This window comes from Corvus hawaiiensis, chromosome 21 (genome assembly GCF_020740725.1).
Source record: "Corvus hawaiiensis isolate bCorHaw1 chromosome 21, bCorHaw1.pri.cur, whole genome shotgun sequence".
Lineage (NCBI taxonomy): Eukaryota > Metazoa > Chordata > Aves > Passeriformes > Corvidae > Corvus > Corvus hawaiiensis.
This window is the reverse complement of record NC_063233.1, coordinates 9088852-9109353: the sequence shown is the minus strand read 5'-3', so window position 1 is coordinate 9109353 and position 20502 is coordinate 9088852. Positions and strand designations below refer to the sequence as shown.

Here is a 20502-nt window from a genome sequence, read left to right as displayed (position 1 = left end):
ACTGGCGCCTGCTGCCCCCACCACTGGTGTGGGAGCAGGGCCGTGAGGAACCTGAGGCTGACCCTGGCCGGTTTTCCTTTTCCAGAGGAAGTCATGCTGGCCGAGGAGGACAAGAACGCGGAGGAGAAGTCCCCTCTGGACGGTAGGTGGCTTTGCTGGGCACTTTTCCTCCAGCGCCACGGGAGAGGTTCACCTGCTGTCACTGCCACGCCTTCCTCCCGAGCAGGAAGGATCCTCCCGCATGCACCCGGCACAAATCCGGCCGCAGAGCCCCTTCTCCCGGGGCTCCTCCAGGCTGCAGGTGGCTGAGGAGCAGTTATGGGACACCCCACACCGCCCTGGGACGGGGATGTGCCCTCGGGGTCGGTCCCCACGCCCTGCCGAGGGTGGCTGGCTGTGTGTGCAGGGGGTAGAGGCTGCCAGGAGGATGGAGAAGAGAGAATGCGCTGACCGAGAGAAGGCAGGGCTCCGAACGGATTTGACCCAGGGACTGAGCCCCCTGTTAGCCGTAAGCAGTAAGACATAACAGGGTGTGGTGATCCTTCCTTCCGACGTGCGAGCCCAGCGCGGCAGGACGGCCTGAGGAGCCGAGCAGCGAGGCCACGGGGATGCTCCCCCTGTGCCTCCAGCCCCGACAGCTCTTAGGATGCGCCAGCCACTCAAAGCTCAGTTAAAGACTCTTCCCTCTCCCTTTTCTGACCATCTTTCGTCCTCCCATGTCTCCTCCTTTCCCCTCCCCTCCCTCCCCCTCCTGTTTTTTTTTCTCCTCCCATTCACTGTCAGGGAGGGCCGCCTCGGAAGGGCCGATTCCTCAAGGCACGGCGCCGGCAGAGACTGGCAGCGGCAGCAGCTACAACAGTGAGTGGATTGCAAATCACCAGGGGCTTAGGTGGCACACAGGGGCAGCTTCCCCCCACAGCCCCGCGTGCCCAGGTCACCGGTGACAGTCCCCAGGTGGTTTTGCACCTGGCTCCGAGCCGTGCAGCTCTTCGGAGCATCAGGTGCTTGGCTGCTGGTCCGCCTTGGCCAGCCCGGTGACCTGCGCTGGGGAGGATTTGGGGCTGGAAGAGCTGGGGCTGCAGCAGGTCAGGGCTGAGGTGTGCTTGGCCAGTCCTCGTGTGTGTGTCGGGGGTGTGTGTGAGCTGGGGAAGCCTGTCCAGCACGTGGCTGTCAGGCTTCAGGTGGAATTTGTGTCTGGAAGAGCCGTCTGAGAGGTGTGAGAAACTCGAGGTGGGTGCAAGGCACGGAGTAAAGACCCAGAGAGACTTAGGCTCCTCCTATCCTAGAGCTAAAGGAGCCTGAGAATGTTCCCAGCCTTGGAGCAGCTGCTGTGGAGCAGCCCAGGTCTATGCTGGTAAATTCTCTGAGTTCCCAAAACAGAGGGACATGGCATCCAGGGTGCCTGGAGAGATGGCACAACCTCACTGCCAAACACACCAAGGAGTTTTCTGGGGGAGAAGATAAAAAGCTGCTCAATTCATGCTAGAGAGTTTTGGAAAATTTTAATCCCAGTGCTGGGGATGGCCCTGGACATGCTGGAGTGTACTGGGACAGACACAGCCGGAGAGACCCCAGAGCTGGTATTGCTGGGACGGAGGATTCAGCCTAGAGCTGGGTGGGGCAGCAAGGAGCACAAAGGGTTATTGGCAAAATAATGGATCCAGATCACAGGTTCAGGGCATCCTCTCCGGGTGACGCTCTGGGTGTTCCCTTGAAGTGACACAAGCACAACCCTTAGGAGGAGGAAGCGCATCCACGTCTCTGTCCAGGCAGGAAAATCCGCGTAGGGCGAGGGGATGTTGTGGAGGAGCCTCCCCGGGGCAGTCTCTGCAGCGTGAGTGGCTTTGCTGTGTGTGCCCACGGACCAGTCTGTATCACCACACCGTGGGGTGTCTTACTGCTGATAGAAAGTGCTGCTTAGTTACTGTATGTCTCGAAGCTGTCACCAAACTGTACCAACGTGATTTTTTTTTTTCTGCCACTTCTCAAGGTTCTGCAGGTAGGTGGTCCTGGGAGCAGCGTCCTCAGTGCTCCTGCCTCATCCCCCCCCGCCCCGTGCTCTGGGTGGACAGTGCAGAGCTCTCATTCCCTGTTGGAGTAAACATAGCGATGTTTTCTCTCCCCACAAAAGCTGCTTTTGGAAAAAATAAAAACCCGTGTTTTCAAAGAGTTCCGCCGTCCCCAGAGGGCAGGAGTTGCACACCGGGTGCTGCTGAGAGGCTGCTCACTGATGTGTGGCCGCTTTTTCCACGCAGCTTTTCTGCTCCTCGAGGCATCGCTGGGTGGTAAACTGAGCTCTGTAAATGCTGACTCCCTCATGGTGCCCACTGCAAACAGCACTGGCGGTTTCAGGGGTGGCAGCACTCATCCCCCAGCCCGGTGAGGCTCGGGAAGATCCGGTGACCCTGCCCAGCCTTTGTGCTGTGCTGAAAGGCTGCAGTGACTCCCCCACCCTCCTGCATCTGCTGCGTGCAGAGCTGTGCCTGGCAAACCTTCAAGAGCTGGAAGGTCAAAGGAATGAAGCACCCTGGCACCGAGGCGTGCAGAGGCCCTGCAGGGTTGTGGGTTTTGTCCGGTTTGCTCCCGGGTACCCTTGTGGGAGAGCTTTAAGCTGGCATTGGGAAGGAAATGCTGGCCCTGGCGAGTGAAGGGAGGGGGAGAGAGAATCCGCTCTGCATCCTCACGGGGCATTTTCTCTTTAATTTGCACGCAGTGTTGAAAAGAGCCGCAATAAAGAAGAGCAAAAACGACCTGATTCATGCAGAAGAAGGTGAGGACCATTTCACAGACATTTGCTCCGTTGGTGAGTACTGGCTTCGCATCCCCCGAGGTTTCGATCTCCACCTGAACCTGTCCGTGTCCTGTTTCCTCCTCTGGAGCCGCTCCTTTGCTCCAGAAGCTGCAGTTTCCTGAAGGAGAATGAATTTCCACTGCTCCTGCAGCAGCACTCAACTTCCCAAAGCAAAAAGCTCCGTGGCTTCACCCTGTCCCTGCGCTGCCTGGCTCAGCTCTTGCATGCTGCACCCTTTAGGGAGCCCTGCAAAGCCTTGGGACAATCCCTGCTGCACTGCCCATCCCGGGATTCTGCTTGGAACGTGCTCATTCATGCTTATGAACCCCAAATCTGTCAAACAACACTGTTGGAGGGAGGAGAGGAAGTGGCCACAGGCCCACTGTCCACTAAGGCCCAGCATGAGGTGTCGCAGCCTTTCCCGTGGGAGTGGCCACTGGGAAGTGCTGGGCAGTGGCCTCAATTCTCTCGTTCTTGCCTTCGAGGAAGATCTTAAAGCAGTTTGAAAGGCAGCTCTGGAGATAGAGTGCAGAGCAGGGCGTCCTGCCCTGAGGGGCATTGCTGGGGCTGAATCTGGGCTCTTCAGGCTGAGGAGGTGCTGCCCCTCCTGCAGCTCCCAGAGCAGATTCCCTGCTGAGACAGCCCCAGGAGGGGAGGCAGAGGCAGCTCTGGGGCTGGCAGGGGAGGCTCTGGGTGCTCAGCACCCACCTCAGGGAGCTACTGGAGCCAAAACCCTCTGAGCCGTGGGAGAGGCAGCTCGTGCCTGCTCTGCAGTCAGGGTTTTGCTTATCCCCGTGCCTGTTGTTGGAGTCTGTTTTGGTGCTGAAGCAGCAGATGTTCTCATTATCTTCCAAAGAAATATCTTGGCAGCCTGGTTCCCACGAAGCAGCAAATCCTGGATGCACAGGAGGAGCAGCACAAACAGCACATTTGAGAATCCGTGTCCGTGGCTGCTTGCAAAGCATGAGTGCCTCGACTGCCCTTTGGAAAGCTGGCATTGATGTTTGAAGGGATCACAGCTGCTGCTGGGACTTTTTTCCCCCCTTTAAAGGAAGACCTGGTTGCGGGAAATGAGCGTGGCTTGGCATGTTCCTGACACCAGCACTGAGCTGCAGGGTTTGTGCTGAAACTGCTGCCACTTCCACGAGAGGTTTGGTGCTGAAAAAGGGCAAAAATGCAGCAGCCCGTGTGCATTTTTGGTTTGGTTTGTTGTTGTTTTTCCTCGGATCCCTGCATGGATAACAAGGAATGGTCATTTCTGGGGTATTTGCTCACGGTTGCAATAATTACGAGATCTTTGCCTTCAAATCCAAGTCCCTCCAGGCTCTGGGCAGCCAATGCCACGCCAACAGATCTTGGAGCTCAGCATTTCAGGTGGCAGCGGATGACGGAGCATCTGGGCTCGGGAATAATCCGAGGCAGAGCTGGGAACTGTCTCGGGAGCATATGGCAGGGAAAATAACAGCAGTGCTTTCCACCTTCTGCGAGCGCTTCACCCACTTGGGAAAAGTGGTTTTGATTTTGATTCATGGAACGAGGCAGAAAAGAAGGAATGGATCAAGCAGCCACTTCTGCAGGCTCGTGAAGAGGCTGAGATGCAGAGCATAAACAATCAGATCACATGGGCAATTGTGCATAAAGGAGCTGGTTTGGAGAAAAGGGGTTTTTGGATGGTTTTCTGTAACGTGTTCAGATGGGAGCATAAGGAGCGTGGAGGAACTAACAAATGATCCCTGAGTGCCACGTGAAGGTGCAGCTCAACGTGGGGGAGACTTTGCCAGGTCTCTCTCTGGCCATTGGCTGAAAATATTGCACTTTAATTCAAACACAAGCAGCTTGATGAGCTTTATGATTGCAGGATGAAGCTCTGGGGTGGTAAACACTTTCCAGAGCGTTCTCTGCAGTTGTTCTTAGCTTTTATTCTTTCCACATGAAGTGTGCAGCCTCTCACTGGCTTCACACCCTCTGTGCTGTGATTCCCAGACACCAAAGCCTGAACAAGGGGATGTTTTCCATGTTAGAGCAGTTTAAATATCACTGCTCTGCTTTTCTGGAGGATCAGCGGGGGGCAGTGAAAGGGCAGCGCTGTTCCTTTGCCAGGCTGGGAGTACAGAGAGGCTTGGGCATCCAAGAGCTCTGTACCTGCTCAGGAGTGTTGTGCTATGGAGCAGCCTAAATCCCAATCTGTGGCTCTTTTTGTTGTCCAAAAGGAGGAGCACTGTGATTTCTCCTTTTCCAAACTGCCAAAGGCAGGACTTTCAAACCAACAGAAGAACACACCCGAGTTTTTCAGCAAGGAGTTTGTTCAAAGCCTGGCCAAGGCCAGCTCTGCTTTTGGTGGATGGCCAGAAGTGTGAAATGGAGCAGAGAGCTCACTTTCCACTGGGGAAAATCACACTTGTGTGGGGCTGTGAGGCTGGGAGAACCCGCTGCTGTCACATCTGGATGCCTCATCCTTTCTCCAGCTGCTGCGGTCAATGTTGCAGGATGAGGCTGGCTGAGATTCCCACCCTTTCCAAGTGTTGCCATGGAGGTGATCACACTGTGAGGTTTGGCTGCTGCAGCCAGAACACTTTGTTCATGTCACTGGGCCCTCTCCAGCGCCCAGGAGAGTCACCTGCTCCAGGACAGGACAAGGTGTGTCCTGCTCATCCTGCTGGGATGCTCCATCCCAGGATGAGGAAAGGCAATCGTGTGTTATCTTACCACAAACCACTGGCACAGGCACGGCCAGCCTGGCACAATCACCACCTCCCCAGGCTGCTGCAGAGGAACCCCAAGGGGTCCTTGTGTTTATTCCCTCATTCCTGATTTCTCCTGCCTCAGCACAGGCTGGAGATTGGCTTTTCATCTGAGCAGTGCCTCTAGCCCAGGGGGAGAGCTGGCATCAGGAGTCATTTCTTCCATCAGCTTCCTATTGTTGAAACCTTTGACTCTGTGCCAGGGTTTCAGCCTGGAGTGGAAATGGAGCTGATAGAGGCAGAATTGAGACAAATGAGTGGCTGCACCCAAAATCTGATGCACCGAGGCAGATTGAGCCCTCTGCTGAGCAAATACCTGAGGCTGGAGAGTAAAAGGAGGAGAATTCATTCAGTTCCATAGTAATTGGTCCTTGGAGCAGGGACAGTAGGGACCAGCTTCCCTGTTTGCACCTACCCAGCTCCACGAGGATGCCCACAGCATGGGCAGAAATCCCCCTGTGCCTGCTGCTCTCTGTCCCTGCCAAGCAGGAAAAAGGGATGAGTTTAACTGGAACAACCAGGATTGCTGCAAAGGTTTGAAGCCCAGTTCAGACGGTGGAGCTGGGCACTGATCCATGAAGTTCGAAAATCCCAGCCTTCATCCCTCATTACAAGCGAGATGCCCTTGCTCAGCCCATTCTCAACATTCCCAGCTTTGTGCTGAGCTGTTTTGGGTGCTTGGAGAGGCTCTGTGTGTGCCCAGGGCTGGCCCAGGAACCCCCTCCAGCCTTTCCCCTGCTGGCATGGCGTGTGGTGACTCTTCTTTCTGTCCCAGGGTCTCCCTTCGCCCGTGCCAGTTTGAAGAGTGGCAAGAACGAGAGCTCGTCCTACTTCAGGAGGAAGGAGAAGATGTTCCGCTTCTTCATCCGGCGCATGGTGAAGGCTCAGAGCTTCTACTGGGTCGTGCTCTGCGTGGTGGCCCTCAACACCCTCTGTGTGGCCATGGTGCACTACGACCAGCCCGAGAAGCTCACCACGGCTCTCTGTGAGTACTGGCAGCTCCTGTTCCCTCAGCAGCTCCGGCGTTTCTGATCCCGCAGCACCGCGGGCACGTCCCGGCTCTGGGCTGCCCTCGGAGCTTGGTTCTACTGACTCACCAGTCATGGAATGGTTTGGGTGGGAAGGGATCTTAAAGCTCAGCTTATTCCACCCGCTGTGCAGGGGCATCTTCCACTAGACCCCATCCAACCTGGCCTTGGACACTCCCAGGGATCCAGGGGCAGCCACAGCTTCTCTGGGAATTCCATTCCAATCCCTCCCCACCCTCACAGGGAACAATTCCTTCCCAATATCCCATCTATCCTTGCCCTCTGGCAGTTTGAAGTCATTCCCCTTGTCCTGGCACTCCATCCCTTGTAAATCGTCTCTCCCCACCTTTCCTGTCAGCTCCTTCAGGTCCTGGAAGGCCACAATTAAGTCACTCTGAGGCTTTCCCTCTCCAGGCTGAACAATCCCAATTCTCTTTCCGATCGTATTTCAAATTATTGAATCGCACAATTCAGAAAAATATCCACCAGCACATGGAATCAGTTTGAGAGAGGATTGTTATCCTAAAGGTTATTGCAAAGTTGAGATTCAGCCAGATGTAAAGCCTGGAATGGGGCAGGAGGAATTGTCCTGGAGCAGGGCAGGAGGAGTTGTCCTGGAATGGGGCAGGAGGAGTTGTCCTGGAATGGGGCAGGAGGAATTGTCCTGGAGCAGGGCAGGAGGAATTGTCCTGGAATGGGGAAGGAGGGTTTGTCCTGGAGCGGGGCAGGAGGAATTGTCCTGGAGCAGGATGCACCAAAAGAAGGGGAATGGTGCCTGGGAAGAGGCAGAGTTCTGTCTAACCTGTGTGCAGAGAACTGCAAATTTGTGTCACTTTTGCAGCTGATCTGCACCCATGGGTGATTCCTGTTGGGGACACACTCACAGCTCTGCCAGCTCTGATATTCCCGGGATAGCAGCAGGTGGAATGGCCTGGGAGATAAAAATCCTGCCAGTGCTTGTGGGATCAGGCACTAATTCCCCCCAGGTGCTGTGATTCCTGTCAGAGCCTTTGAAAGGTTGTAGCTTTACAGCTCCTTTTTGGTTCCATGCCCTCCTCCCTGCTGGGGTGTGATGACATGGGATGGGTGTCACGGTGCCCTGCTGTGACAGAAATAATCCCAGAGGGAAGGTTATCCTGTATTTGTGCAAAAGCTTTTATTTTGGCTGGTTCCTGTGGTCACCTGGTTGAGCTCAGAGTGTAGAAGTGCTTTTGAAATGTGATTTTTGGTTTTTTAAATTGAGTATTGCTTTGATAAAGAAGAAGTGGTGTCTCCCTGAGGTCTCGTTTGCTCACAAAGCTTGGTTTTAAAAAATGTGGAAGGTGAGGGATGGAGCTTTTTTGTTTATTTTAATGAAGTTTGGAGGCTGTGACTCCTGGAAAACTCCTAGAAATTCCTCAGGTAAGAACATGCTGAACTTTCTGTTTCATGGGAGTTATTGAGGACAAAGCCATTCCTTTGGCCACTTCTGACCCTGTAAAATGGCCAAGAACAAATCTGTTGTTCAGCACTGGACCAGGTGAAAATTCAAGTAAAACTTCTGAAAAAAGCAAACAGAAGACTGGGAAGAAAAAAACCCCAAATATTTCCAACAGTCTTCACAATGTTGGTTTTGATCTTTAAAGATGCTTATCTACCTAGTTTGCCTTGGTTTCTCTATAAATTAGATACTTAAATATTTCTTTCCTCAGATCCTCAGGTCTTAGGAAGGCAAACTTTTGAAGGTTTTTTTTTTTCACTAGACCTAAAAGGTCAGGAATACTGACTGCTCTGACATCAAAAGCTCCTTATTAATATTGGTGGAAATATTTAATGCCACCAGGTAATGGAGCTCTAATGAGAGATGCATAATAAGGACAGAAACTTCTTTCAAGTCTTTTTTTTGGGCAAGATTTCTAGTGAAAAGAGAGACAGACCATACAGAGAAGTTACTCTTGCTTATTCATTACCTCGATTTACCAGAGGAAATAATAAGCTAGATTGGCAGAGTAATTACAAGCTTGAGGATTAGGATTTCCTCTGGAATTGGGACTAAATGTTGAGGAAACAAACCCCACACTTGAAGTCTTTCAACTCCAAAAAAAGGTTTCAGATTTCCAAAACTCAGTTTTGGGAGCACTTTATCCAGTGGCTTTTCCAAGGGATTGGAAAGAAATCCATGAGCCAGAAACTCCTTAATGTTCCAGTGAGGGCTGGAAGGGCTGGTTCTGTCTCTTGGAATTAAAGATTCACCTCCAGGTGGGAAATTTATCTGGGATAGAGGCTGCAAATCAGATCTATCCAATCTATCCCAGCTGAAGACAAACAGTAGGGAAGGCTGGAATTAGGGATGGATCCATTTTTCAGGAGCTCTGCATGTGCCCATAACACCCAGTGAGGTCGATTAGTTTCAGAAGCACTTGGGCAGCAAGTTTGAATTTCTTGGTGTAGAATCCCACTGAGCTGGGAGTGGGGGATCCCACTGCCTTATATTTAATGGAAGAGGCAGAAAACCAGCAGAAATTGGGATTTCTTGGGGGTTAAAGTCTCAGCATCCTCGCAGCCATCTTTGCACCATCACCTGTGAGAGCTCATGGACAGGGGTTTCACAAATCATCCCCTGCAATTCCCTGAAAGAAATCCCAGGATGGGGCAGGGAAGTGACCTGAGAGGGGTCACCTGGTGCCACCTCCCCTCTGCAGCAGGGCCATCCCGGAGCACAGGGCACAGGATTGTGCCCAGATGGCTCTGGAATATCCCCATGAGGGACACTCCAGACCCTCCTGAGCAACTTGTTCACCTCACAGGGAAGAAATTCTTCCTCATGTTCAGGTGGAACTTTCTGGGATCAGTCCCTGCCCGTTGCTCTGGTGCCATTGCTGGGCCCCAGGGAGCAGAGCCTGGGCCCTGCTCAGAGCCCTCCCTGCAGATATTTTGATAAGATTCCTCTCAGTCATCTCTTTTCGAGGCTGAGCAGCCCCAACTCTCTCAGCCTTGTCCTCGGAAGAGAGATGCTCCAGTCCCCTCATCATCTTCGTTGCTGTTCATCCAGGAGCTCCACGTCTTTCTCAGATATTAAACACTGCTGGAAACAACACTGGCACTGGGGAGGGGCAGCCCAGTGTGGGTCACAGGAGAAAACAGGTTATCCAAAAATAGGGAAAGGTTTTGTGGGTGCTCGCATTGGGTTTTTAGACAGGGTGGTACAAGATTGGTCACTGTGACAAAGAGAATAAAACCCAGAGATCCCAGACTGGTTTGGGTTGGAAGGGACCTCAAATGTCACCCAGTGCCACCCCTGCCATGGGCAGGGACACCTCCCACTGTCCCAGGCTGCTCCAAGCCCCAATGTCCAGCCTGGCCTTGGGCACTGCCAGGGATCCAGGGGCAGCCCCAGCTGCTCTGGGCACCCTGTGCCAGGGCCTGCCCACCCTCCCAGGGAACAATTCCTTCCCAAAATCCCATCTAAATCTCTCCATGAATGGTCATCATGGAAATTCTAATGTACACCAGATAATTTTTGTTTGTTGTGGGATTTTGGGGGGGTTTATGATTTTGTTTTGGGGTTTGTTTTATTTTTTAAGATGGTTTTCTCCAAGACAGGAAGCAGAGGCTCTGTGGGTTCATTTTGGGGATGATTGTCTCTATGTCTCTATTGTCACTATGGAATAGTGCAGTGGAAGCTCTCGGCAGAAACCTATTTTAGTGTGATTTTAGAACAAAGAACTTTGGAGACTTGTCCTGAAGAGGCCTATGCATTCAACCTCTTAAATTCCAAGTGTCCCATACCTCCAAACCCTCCTGAATTGCAGGATGAGGAGCTAAATTCACACCTGGCTCTTCATTGGGGATGACCTAAACCTTTCTACCCCCTTTTCTGGGGGATGGCAGAGTTTTCATAGCATCATCTTTCCTACAAATCTTGAATTGAATACTGACTGCAGGGAGTATTTGATGCCTTAAGGACTTTGCTGGTTGTTTTGCTGTTGCACTGATGGACAGACTGGATGTGCCCCCTCACTCCTGCCTGGATAACTCTGCAGCACAAACAGCTGGGAAGGAGCCCAGCTGGGGTTGAGCCCTCCAGGAATGCTCCTGGAAAGCCCCGTTCTGCCCAAGATTTGTGCACAAATCCATTAGACAGGGGCAGAACGAGACAGCACAAACCCAGGGGATTTTAAACAGCTCCTGGAAATACTTGGCAAAATCCTTTAAGTGTGAGAGTGACAGAGTTTAAAAATGGCTTTAAAGTTAATCCATGATGAGGGAGCGTCGCTGCAGAGGAGCAGGATGTGGCTGGTCTGATGCAGAGCAAGAGAGAAATCAAAAATCCCAATGATGTTGTTCCACGGAAGGTGCTTAGGAATGAACCAAGGAGGCTTTTTGTGAACTGCAGCAGCAGGAGAGGAGCACGGGAAAGCCTCTGAGGATCTGCTAAACCCTGTAACTCTGCCCAGGCACCTCTGATTCAATTATACCTGTCCCTCTGGGGAGAAGTTTAATTACATTACAAATTAATTTTACTTAAAGAACAGTTGGTAAAAGCCTACGGGTCTGCATTGATTTATTTTTCCCTTGGTCTTTTCTTTTAACTTTTCTGTTTTGAATTGTTCTGATTAGCTTCCTCTGCTTGATGCTCCATATCTCTACAACTGCTTTGGAAAAAGGACTGCCAGAGCTTTGGAGAGAGGCTTGGGATTTCTTTAGCCTTATTGAAAGAACTGATGAGGAATTCTTTGAATTCTTGTGGTATGATTAATAACAGGCCATACTTTATGCCCTTGTAATTATCCTCAAATTTGATCAGAGATTCTCCTTCTCTGTATGGAAAGGACTCCAGGGCCAAATAGGATTTCTTTCATGCTGTAGATGGACACTGCTCACTGAAGCACAGAACTTTGGTTAAATAAGCTGCAGTTGACTATAAAAGAATATATTTCGTGCATATATTTAATGATTTTATCATCATTTCTTCATGTTCATTTCCACCACTGCCAATACTGTGAGAAAGAAGAGATTTCTGTCAGAAACCAACTCCAGGATGGCATCACTGAGGTCTGGTAGCAGCAAAGGTGAATTTTCAGCTGTGCTCCCCTCCGAATCCATCCTGGGGACCCAGCGGAGGTGCAGAGTGAAGGGTTTCACTCAGGGCTGTGCCTTTGGAAATGTGCAGCAGTTCCTGGTGTGGAAGCAGCTGGAGGCCCCAGGGATGGGGCTGGGGGTGCTCTCCTCTTCCTCTGGCTAAAGCTGTGGGATAAAGTTGGGACCAGAGCTCTCTGGACCTGTGGGGTGGGTTTTAGGGGCCGTGGGGAGGAGGTTTCAGCACTGGATCATTGAGGTTTCACTCGGGGCCTGTCCTTCCCAAAGCTCTCTCCCTTCTCCAGCTAATCCTGCAGGGATCCTTACTGGCTCCTTAATTTATGGAGGTCTGAACCCAAAATCCACAATGTCTCCTCTCTGATAAATCCAGGATTTGAGCCATTATGGCCCGAGAGCCTCTTCCCTGCCCAATGCTCATGTTTGAGGCAATTTGGCCTTTTTTTGGTGCTGTTGTTCCCTTTGAAGTGAAGACCCAGCTCCCTCTGGATATCAATATGCAGCATTTGCAAGGAAAAGGCTTTCTGGAGCATATTTATTTCTGTCTGCTGAGCATTTCACATCTGCTTGGTCGAAAAGGGGGAAGCTTTGCCCCGCTGAGGTTCTCCTGCTCGGTTTAATGGGAGAGGGAAGTGAGGAGAGGGAAGTGTCAGGCTTAGCACCTGCTTCTGATGGCACTGGGCTGGGAGATGGGGCAGAAATGGAATTAATGCATGGGTGATTGACAAAAAGGAGCTGCTAGCTCTAATTAGGAGCCTAATTCGAAGGTGTGGGGTGAAGGGGTGCTTGCATGGCCTTTGCCAACAGCACAACTTGGAAATGAAATAAGAGTGTTTGTATCAAACTTTGCCTCCTTAAATCACATCACAAAATGCTTTTGATTAAGGCAAATGAAATTAGCTGATGTCTGAACACCAGGAGGTCCAAACAACAAAATTGCATTTTCAATTATTTAGGCAGGGCCTTCTCAGAAGGAATCGTGTGTTGGATGCAGCAGCCTCTTCATGGAGCCAATTCCTTCTGCTCAAGGAGTTCAGGGTCTGGATTTTGCTTCCTTCCATGCCAGCCTCACTGGGCTGTGATTTGTAGCATCTGGTACCTGCTGAGACTCAGCTCTTGCTGCCAGTTCTGGGCTCTGAGCTGGAATTCATCACCTGGGAAAGGCCAAGGGTGGCTCTTGCAAGAGCAGCAGAAGGAAGTTGGTTTTTAGATGCTCTGAGTTTTAAACATCTCCTGGGTTTTATATGTTGGTTTTTTTTAATAGAATCAAATATTTCTTGATTCTGTTTTGCCAGCTTTCTCGCTGTTTTCTTGTATGATATCCTGGATTTGCAGCATGTGTCAGTCTGATGGTGACACCTTGCACTTGCTGATACCCGGGGTTTGTTCAGCCTCCTGCTGGAGCGGGGACTGAACATTAATCCTTGGTTCCTTCCTCCTTTATTCCTCCTTTGGAATGATGGTAATTGTCTTGGCAAAGTGTCCTGAGGTCTGTTGGTGCAAATTTGCAGTTAAAAAACATCACTGAGGGTTTTTGTGGTTCTGTGGAAGAATCTGGGGGGCACCTGAGGTGTGGCTCTGACAGGTGAGGCTGGGGCAGAGATAAGAGGATGAGAATCTCCCTGCTAGACATGAGACAGAGCTGGGGGCTGTGCATTGCTTCCTGTAGGATCCACAACCTCTCCCTATGATTTTAAGTTTTTTATCAGCTGATTAAACAAGGTCTCAAAGCATTGGCTGGATATCAATCCTTGGGATAGGGAATCTTCCCCTGGAAGTCATTCTGATAAGCACCAGCTGCTGAGTGTGAAACCAAAGTTTCTGGAGCCCCTTCAGGCCCTGGAAGGGGCTCTGAGCTCTCCCTGGAGCTTTCTCCTCTCCAAGTGAGCACCCCCAGCTCTCCCAGCCTGGCTCCAGAGGGGCTCCAGCCCTGGGAGCAGCTCCATGGTTTGCTCTGGACTCTCTCCAGCAGCTCCATGTCCTTCTGCTGGTCCCAGGGCTGGAGGCAGCTCTGCAGGTGGGGCCTCACCAGAGCGGATGGACGGTCAGATGGATTTCCAGCATAATTGGGGTAACTCCCTGCTCTGGGATCCTTGGTGCTGGAGACAGCGGTTTCCTCACTCAGTCCTTGCATCTCTCCTGTCAGAAAGGAAAGTTGCAGCTTGGTCAGGTGTGAAGATGCTTCTCCTCAAAAGCTCCAAGCTCAAGGTGAGAAGCAGTTGTCCAGCTCCTGTGCCCATGCCCTTCCCTGAGCACTGAGATCCAGAGGGTGGAGCCTGCCTTCTTCCTAGGAAAAAGGCTTTGAATCTCAGATTTTGTCATCTTACTCCTCAGCTGGGAACACGTTGCCTTTGAGAGTCTCCTTTAATGATCTTGCTCCTGTTTTCAAGGAGAGCAGCTCACATGGGATAATTAAAACTCGCCTGAAATTTCCTCCCCGTTTGCAAATGTTGGCACAAGTGTCCTTTTGCAGGCTACTCACTAAGGTGTTGATAAAACCTCTCTTATCTCATTATTGCTTCCTGGATTTCAGGGAACTTTATGCCCATGGTGTTCCATGACTGGCTTTCATTTAAAATTTAAAATTTTAAAGCCCTTTTTATTTTTTGGGTAATTGAAGCTGCATTTTTCGAACCATTTCCAAAGACTCTCAGCAGTACAGGATGGACCTGGGCCAGCTCTGCTCACTCCATATGGATGTGGAAAGCTGGGAATGGAAATCCAGGCAGGTGGGAAGGACCCTCATTCCCTCCTCTGTCTCTCCCCACACTCAGCTGAAGCTGCAGGAGGTCAGAGAATCATGGAATGTGCTGAGCTGGAAGGGACCCACCAGGATCATCAATCCAGCCCCTGGCCCTGCACAGACCCCCAACAGCCCCACCCTGGGCATCCCTGGCAGCGCTGTCCAAACGCTCCTGGAGCTCTGGCAGCCTCAGGGCCGTGCCCATTCCCTGGGGAGCCTGGGCAGTGCCCAGCACCCTCTGGGGGAAGAACCTTTCCCTGCTCTCAGCCTGAGCCTGCCCTGGCCCAGCTCCAGCCGCTCCCTGGGTGCTGTCCCTGGCCCAGGAGCAGAGATCGGAGCTGCCCCAGAGTGCAAAGCACCTGGAATCCAGGATTATCCAGCTGGAATTTTCCTTGTATCTGTTGCCCCTTGTCTGTCTCTGTGCACCTCTGAGTGAAGCTTGGCACCATCTCCTCTTTATGGTTCCTGGAATCATAAAACTGAAGTTACAGGAGACTTTCTTGTGGCATCTGTGCTGCTGCAGCCTCTGAGAACCTCCTGTGCTGTGCTAAACGAGGTGATTAATCCCCACCTTTCGAGGTTTGATTCTTGTCCTCATCTTTTCTTTAGAGAGAGATGTTTGCCTTCTGCTGCTTGGTTTTTCTTGGTAGTGTAGGTGGGCTTTGCCCTTTTTTTGGCTTTTTTTTTTTGCTTTTAACGTTTCACTCTTGCTGTTGCTTGTTGGCCTCCAGATCCAAACTTAAAATGCCAAAGGCAGCGTTTGCTGGAGCTTCAAGTCCTCAAAACTTGCTGTGGAAATTGAAGCCTCCAGCTCTGCTCCTTCTGCCCTTTGTTTCATCATAGGTGATAAATTTTCCCATCAAAAGCTTCCCAGCCTGGGATATGTGAAGGAAAAGGAACCAGAACAGGCTCTTCCATAATTAGAGGGCTATAAAGGCATAATAAAAATAAATGTGGTAACAGGAGACACAACACCTCTGAATGTGAGCCCTCAGAGTCAGCGCTTCTGTTGGGTAGAAAGGTATTTTTATCATCAGAGGCTGCCACAGAAAATTACACCCCACACCCAAAAGTCTCCATCTCTTGCAAGTACAGAAGTCCCAAAACATCTTTGCAATTAAATTTGACCTTTAAAAATATCAGATCCAGGGCTTTCCTATGAAATTCCTTTACAGAGACGATGAGAATATTATTTAATGCTCCTGCCCCCACCCAGGAGTACAGGTGCAGCTCTTGAGGCTGCACACAGCTCATGGACACACAGAAATAATGGTGAAAAACTGGCCCTGGCTCCTGTTTGCCACTGCACTGGGATTTTCTTCAGCCAGGAGGCCCTCGGTGCTGTGAAAAAAGGAACAAAAAGTTCCCCACATGAAGAGCTCTGCCCACCAAGGGCTCGTGGATCGATTGAATCTCTTTTCCTGTTTCCAGATTTCGCAGAGTTTGTTTTTCTGGGGCTGTTCCTCACCGAGATGTCTCTGAAGATGTACGGCCTGGGGCCAAGGAACTACTTCCACTCTTCATTCAACTGCTTCGACTTCGGGGTGAGTAACCTTCAGCTGGGTGGATGAATCATGAGATGGTTTGGGCTGGAAGGGACCTTAAAATCATCTCGTTCCCATCCCCTGCCATGGGCAGGGACACCTTCCACTGTCCCAGCTTGCTCCAACCTGGCCTTGGTCACTTCCAGGGATCCAGGGGCAGCCACAGCTGCTCTGGGAATTCCATTCCAACCCCTCCCCACCCTCACAGGGAAGAATTCCTTCCCAATATCCCGTCTAACCCTGCTCTCTGCCAGTGGGAAGCCTCTGTCCTGTGACTCCCTGTCCTTGAAAAACCTCCCAGTGGAAAGCAGGTGTCTCTCCCGTTATTCAGGAGCCGGGCGTTTAAGGATGAGTATGGAAATCCACGGGAAGTGGTGCTGGGAGTGTCTCCTGCGGGGAGCAGTCCCTGTATAAATTAGCAGCAGCGAAATGCATTAAGCTTCCCTCGTTATCATCCTTTTGGAAGGGATGTGACAGCTGGGGGATTTCATTTCCTCCAGCCCCAGGGTGTTCGCAGCATCAGCACCCCTGAGTGCTCTGATTGCCGGGAGATTCTCTCCCTCCCATTTCAATGAGCTGATTGAAAGACAAAAAAATAATCAACCCCCACACATCTTCCTGCTCATGTCCCCTGTCACGCACTGAGCAGCCTTCACCCTGAATCACACAGGCAGCGCTTCTCAGACAGCACCAGGAGCAGAAGAGTGAACACCTGATGAGGTGACAGCAGGGCAATAATTCAAATCCTTTCAGTGCAGGAGTCCAGGCTCAAACTGCAGCTCTGGTGTGAGCAGCGGGGCTGGGCTTGGCTGTGCCTGACAAAGAGCCTCGCGTGTGGATGTTAATTTATTCATTAAAAGCTATTAGCTCTAATCTGTGCTCGCAGAGGAGAACTCGGCCTCTCTTATCTCCAGCGTGGGTTGAGCAGGACTCGGGCTGTTTTAACAATCCACATATGGAGCTTTAGATGCAGCCACGGCAAAGGGAGAGTGGGGCAGGGGGCACTGTGCTCCTCACCCAGCCCTGCTCTGACATCCTCTATTGTTTCTGGTTTTTATCTGCCAAAAGGAGCAACTCTCTTCCTCACGGAGCAAAATTCCTGTGCTCCCACGGGGAGGACGAGGTGTTGTCACCTTCAGCGAGTGACCTTCCTAAATCCAAGGCTCTGAGCAGAGCCAATTCATTCTCTTTTAGGCTGTGACAGCAGCAAAGCTCAGAGTAAACAGAGGTTAAATCACCCACCCCTGCCTGACAGCCCGAGGTGTTGCACGAGGCTGTCCCAAGTGTGGGACTCTCCAGGGTGTCCTGGCAGCTGTGGTGGCTCAGGGGGTTGGGATGGGTTGTCCTGCACAGCTCAGGGACAATGCCCAGACTGTCCACAAGTTGTCCATTCATGGTGTCGCTGCTTTGTGACTGACGTGAGGTTGATACCCTGCACTGGCTGGGCTCTGAGCTGCCCCCCAGGCTGGCTGCCAGTTTCCTTGGATCCCTCAATCCAGGGTGCTCCTTCCGCAACAGGAGCTTGTCAGGGACAGGTGATTTAGGAGCTTGCACAGAGCAGAAGCTGAACCTACGAGTCTCTGAGCTCTGTGGGGTGTGCAGCACTGGCAGCGAGCTTTGCCGAGGGTTTCCCAGGAGGGAAAGCTGTTGTTGATCTGTTGCTAATTCTTCCTCCTTCAGAGAATCCATAGGGATCCTCCTTCTGCTTGTGTTTTTTCCTCCCTCACCCACCTTCCAGCCCCCAGAATGAGTTCAGCACTGGAACATCACAGAGGGCTGTGCCCAGTTTTGTCTGACAAACCATCGAGATGCAAAGGGTGAAACAACAAATCAGAGCAACATCAGCCCGGGGAGCACCAGCCCGGCGGGGTCTGGTGTGAAACAGGCTCCCAGGAGGGCCTGCTGAGGAAAATTAATTACCAGTGGGATGTGGAGGGGCTGAGGAAAGGTTTGTGCTGGTTCATGAGGGATTCCCAGTGGTGGGAGAGAAGTTTTAGTTCCTCCTTCTTCAGATGGGAGACAGGAGAATCATCAACTGTTGGGGATCTCCCTTTCCCTCTGTATTTTCTGGAAGCTCAGGGCACAGCGTGTGTTGCAGGGCAGTCAAGCAGTGCTGGAATTTTCAAAGACATCCAAGCTCCTGTCCATGAAAGGAGCTCCCAGCCCTGCTCCCCCCATTAATGTTCCACAAACTAGCTCGGCTCTGGTGACAGCCAGTTCAAAACTGGTTTTCATGGTGGGGCCCACGGGCAGTGGGAGCTCAGAAATGTTGGGTAAATGTGAATTATAGCAGCAACTGGCAGGGAAATGCCTGTTTGATCCTATTAACTCTGCAGAAAACTGTGTGGGCTTAATTGTCCTTCCCAGCTGTGCTTAACCCATCTCTGCTTGTCCTTTTCCTAATAAAGGATTTCTGAGGAGATTTTTTCCTTGCTTGAGGTGAATCCTCTGCCATCCTTAAACCAACAAGCCAAACCAAAACTTTAAAAACCCACCTTGATTCAGGACAGTTTTTTCAGTGCTCCGAGGCTGAGGGCCAGGCAGGTGATGGGATGTGTGTGCCAGAGGCTTTGCAGGATCTCATCATAATTATTGCTTTGATTGCTCTCCTGAAGACTCTCAGGTGCCAGAAGGTTCTGGTAGAACTTACCCAGAGCTGCTGGAGATGAGGAGTTTTAGTCCTTCTGATAGGGAGGGGAGGATGGGGCAATGCCCCCCTGCACCTCTGCAAGGTTGTGTGCGGTGGGAAAGTGAACTGTTGGCATTTGCAGTTGAGCCGGCGTTAAAAAATATCATTAAAAATTACAGTGTCCTTCAAAAAAAGGTATTTTAAGGTAGAGAAGAAAGCAACAAGTTCCTATCTGTGTAAAAATCACTGGGTGTTCTCCTCCTGGCTATGGCCAGACTGGGATGGAGAAAATTGGGATGAAGTTTTCCACTTCTTCTGGCTAATTTAGGATTCTCCTGAAATTTTTATAAGAAACAGCTCGAGCTGCGAGTCCTGAGCTCTCCTGAGCCTCTCTGGAAGCCTCACAGGGAGCTCAGCAGCAGTTCTGCCCTCTGTAAAGTGGTCTCTCCTTGCAGGTCATCGTGGGCAGCATTTTTGAGGTCATTTGGGCTGCAGTGAAGCCGGGAACCTCCTTTGGCATCAGCGTCCTGAGAGCCCTGCGCCTGCTGAGGATTTTCAAAGTGACAAAGTAAGTGCAGCTCCCTTGGCACTCACAGCCACCTTTGAGCACCCCAGGACATCTGTGTCAGCAGCCCCAGGGCCAGGAGGAGTGCTTTCCACGCTTACCCACCACAAATTAATAATTAAATTGCTAAAAAGTTACAAATAATCCAAACAACCAATGCTCCACCCCCCTGGAGTAGCTGGCACAAAACCCTGCCTGTGCCATCCTGCAAAGTCTGCACTGGGGCACAGGAGCAGATTAAAGCTGCAGATGCAGAATTTCCCCTTTCCTTGGCTGGGCAGTTGGGAATTTTGGGAATTCCTGAGCCTGGATTTGCATCCACAAGGAATTTTAGCAGCCCTTTCTCTCCCCAGCCTCACGTCCAGCTTTGTCCACCCTTGGTTGCTCAGTGGGCTGACAGCAGAATGTCCTTCCTTGCTTCATCTTGAAGCTTGTTTAAAGCAAAAATCTCATGTTACCACTTATATTTTGTGGTAAAAACCCCCAAGTTTTATGTAATTCCTCAGTCCCATCAGCTCCCCACTGATCTGCTGACAATTCCTTAAGTATTTAGGCTCTGGAAAAGCCTAATTCCCTGGGGATTGCTGGGTGCTAATCCCCGGGCTGAGGAGCCACCAAATCTGATCCGTGTTCCCGCTGCCTGGGCTGGGAATGCCGGAGTTTTTCAGCCTGGAGACTCTGAGGTGGAATTTTCACTCAGGTTACCACAGCTTTTCTGTTGTTTCCATGCTCCTGCCTTGAGTTAATGTGTGCTGGCATTAGCAAAGAGCTCCTGTGCCCCTTCCAAATCCATCCAGAGCTGTTCCTGCAGGATTTCTAAGGCGTGCTGTGGAAATTGATGACAAATTCAGCTCCTGCTGCTGTTTTCCACCTTATTTTTTACACCATTGCCTCCTCAGTCCTCCCTTCTTTCCATCACTCCCCGAATTCTTGAAGTAACAGGAGGAACAGCCCCTCCCTCCAAAAATACCCCAACCACCTGAAATAGATAAAGAAAATTTGAGCGAAACATTTGAAGTAACCAGGAACAAGTTTTGTAGCTCTGTGGGGCTGATTTTTACCTGCTAATTGTTTCTTGCTAATTAATATTCAGATCCCGGGTTTGTGTGTGGCACTGTGTCATTTGTTGTGCTCTGGGACAAACAGGGTAGAAACTTTAAATTCTGTAAATGTCCAGCAGAACAGGTGGGTACCAGCACCAAAAATGTCACTGGGATTTACCTTGGCGCTGATTTCACGTGGAGAACACTCCTGGCTTTGCAGTGAATTCAGAGCAGTTATCACCAGTTCGTTGTACCCAGAGCTGCTGAGATTTGCTGCTGCTGCTTGCTGTACTTTGTAAAAATGTTGGACGTTTTTGCAAGTTACGATTTTACTTTTGCCAT

At 51.0% G+C, this 20502-nt stretch overlaps 1 protein-coding gene across 24 annotated transcripts in view; it reads left to right on the top strand.

The window, feature by feature from the left end:
* The window catches only part of CACNA1B (calcium voltage-gated channel subunit alpha1 B), a 268511-nt gene that overhangs the window by 140620 nt on the left and 107389 nt on the right, over positions 1-20502 (top strand). For 15 of the 24 annotated variants that reach the window (XM_048325195.1, XM_048325181.1, XM_048325175.1 and 12 more), the window contains 6 exons: positions 86-142; positions 784-858; positions 2714-2803; positions 6308-6517; positions 15811-15923; positions 19008-19120. In XM_048325195.1, coding sequence (XP_048181152.1) covers positions 86-142; positions 784-858; positions 2714-2803; positions 6308-6517; positions 15811-15923; positions 19008-19120 — 658 coding nt within the window. The remainder of the gene's footprint in view (positions 1-85; positions 143-783; positions 859-2713; positions 2804-6307; positions 6518-15810; positions 15924-19007; positions 19121-20502) is intronic. The other 9 variants (XM_048325192.1, XM_048325199.1, XM_048325187.1 and 6 more) reach the window with 3 other exon arrangements.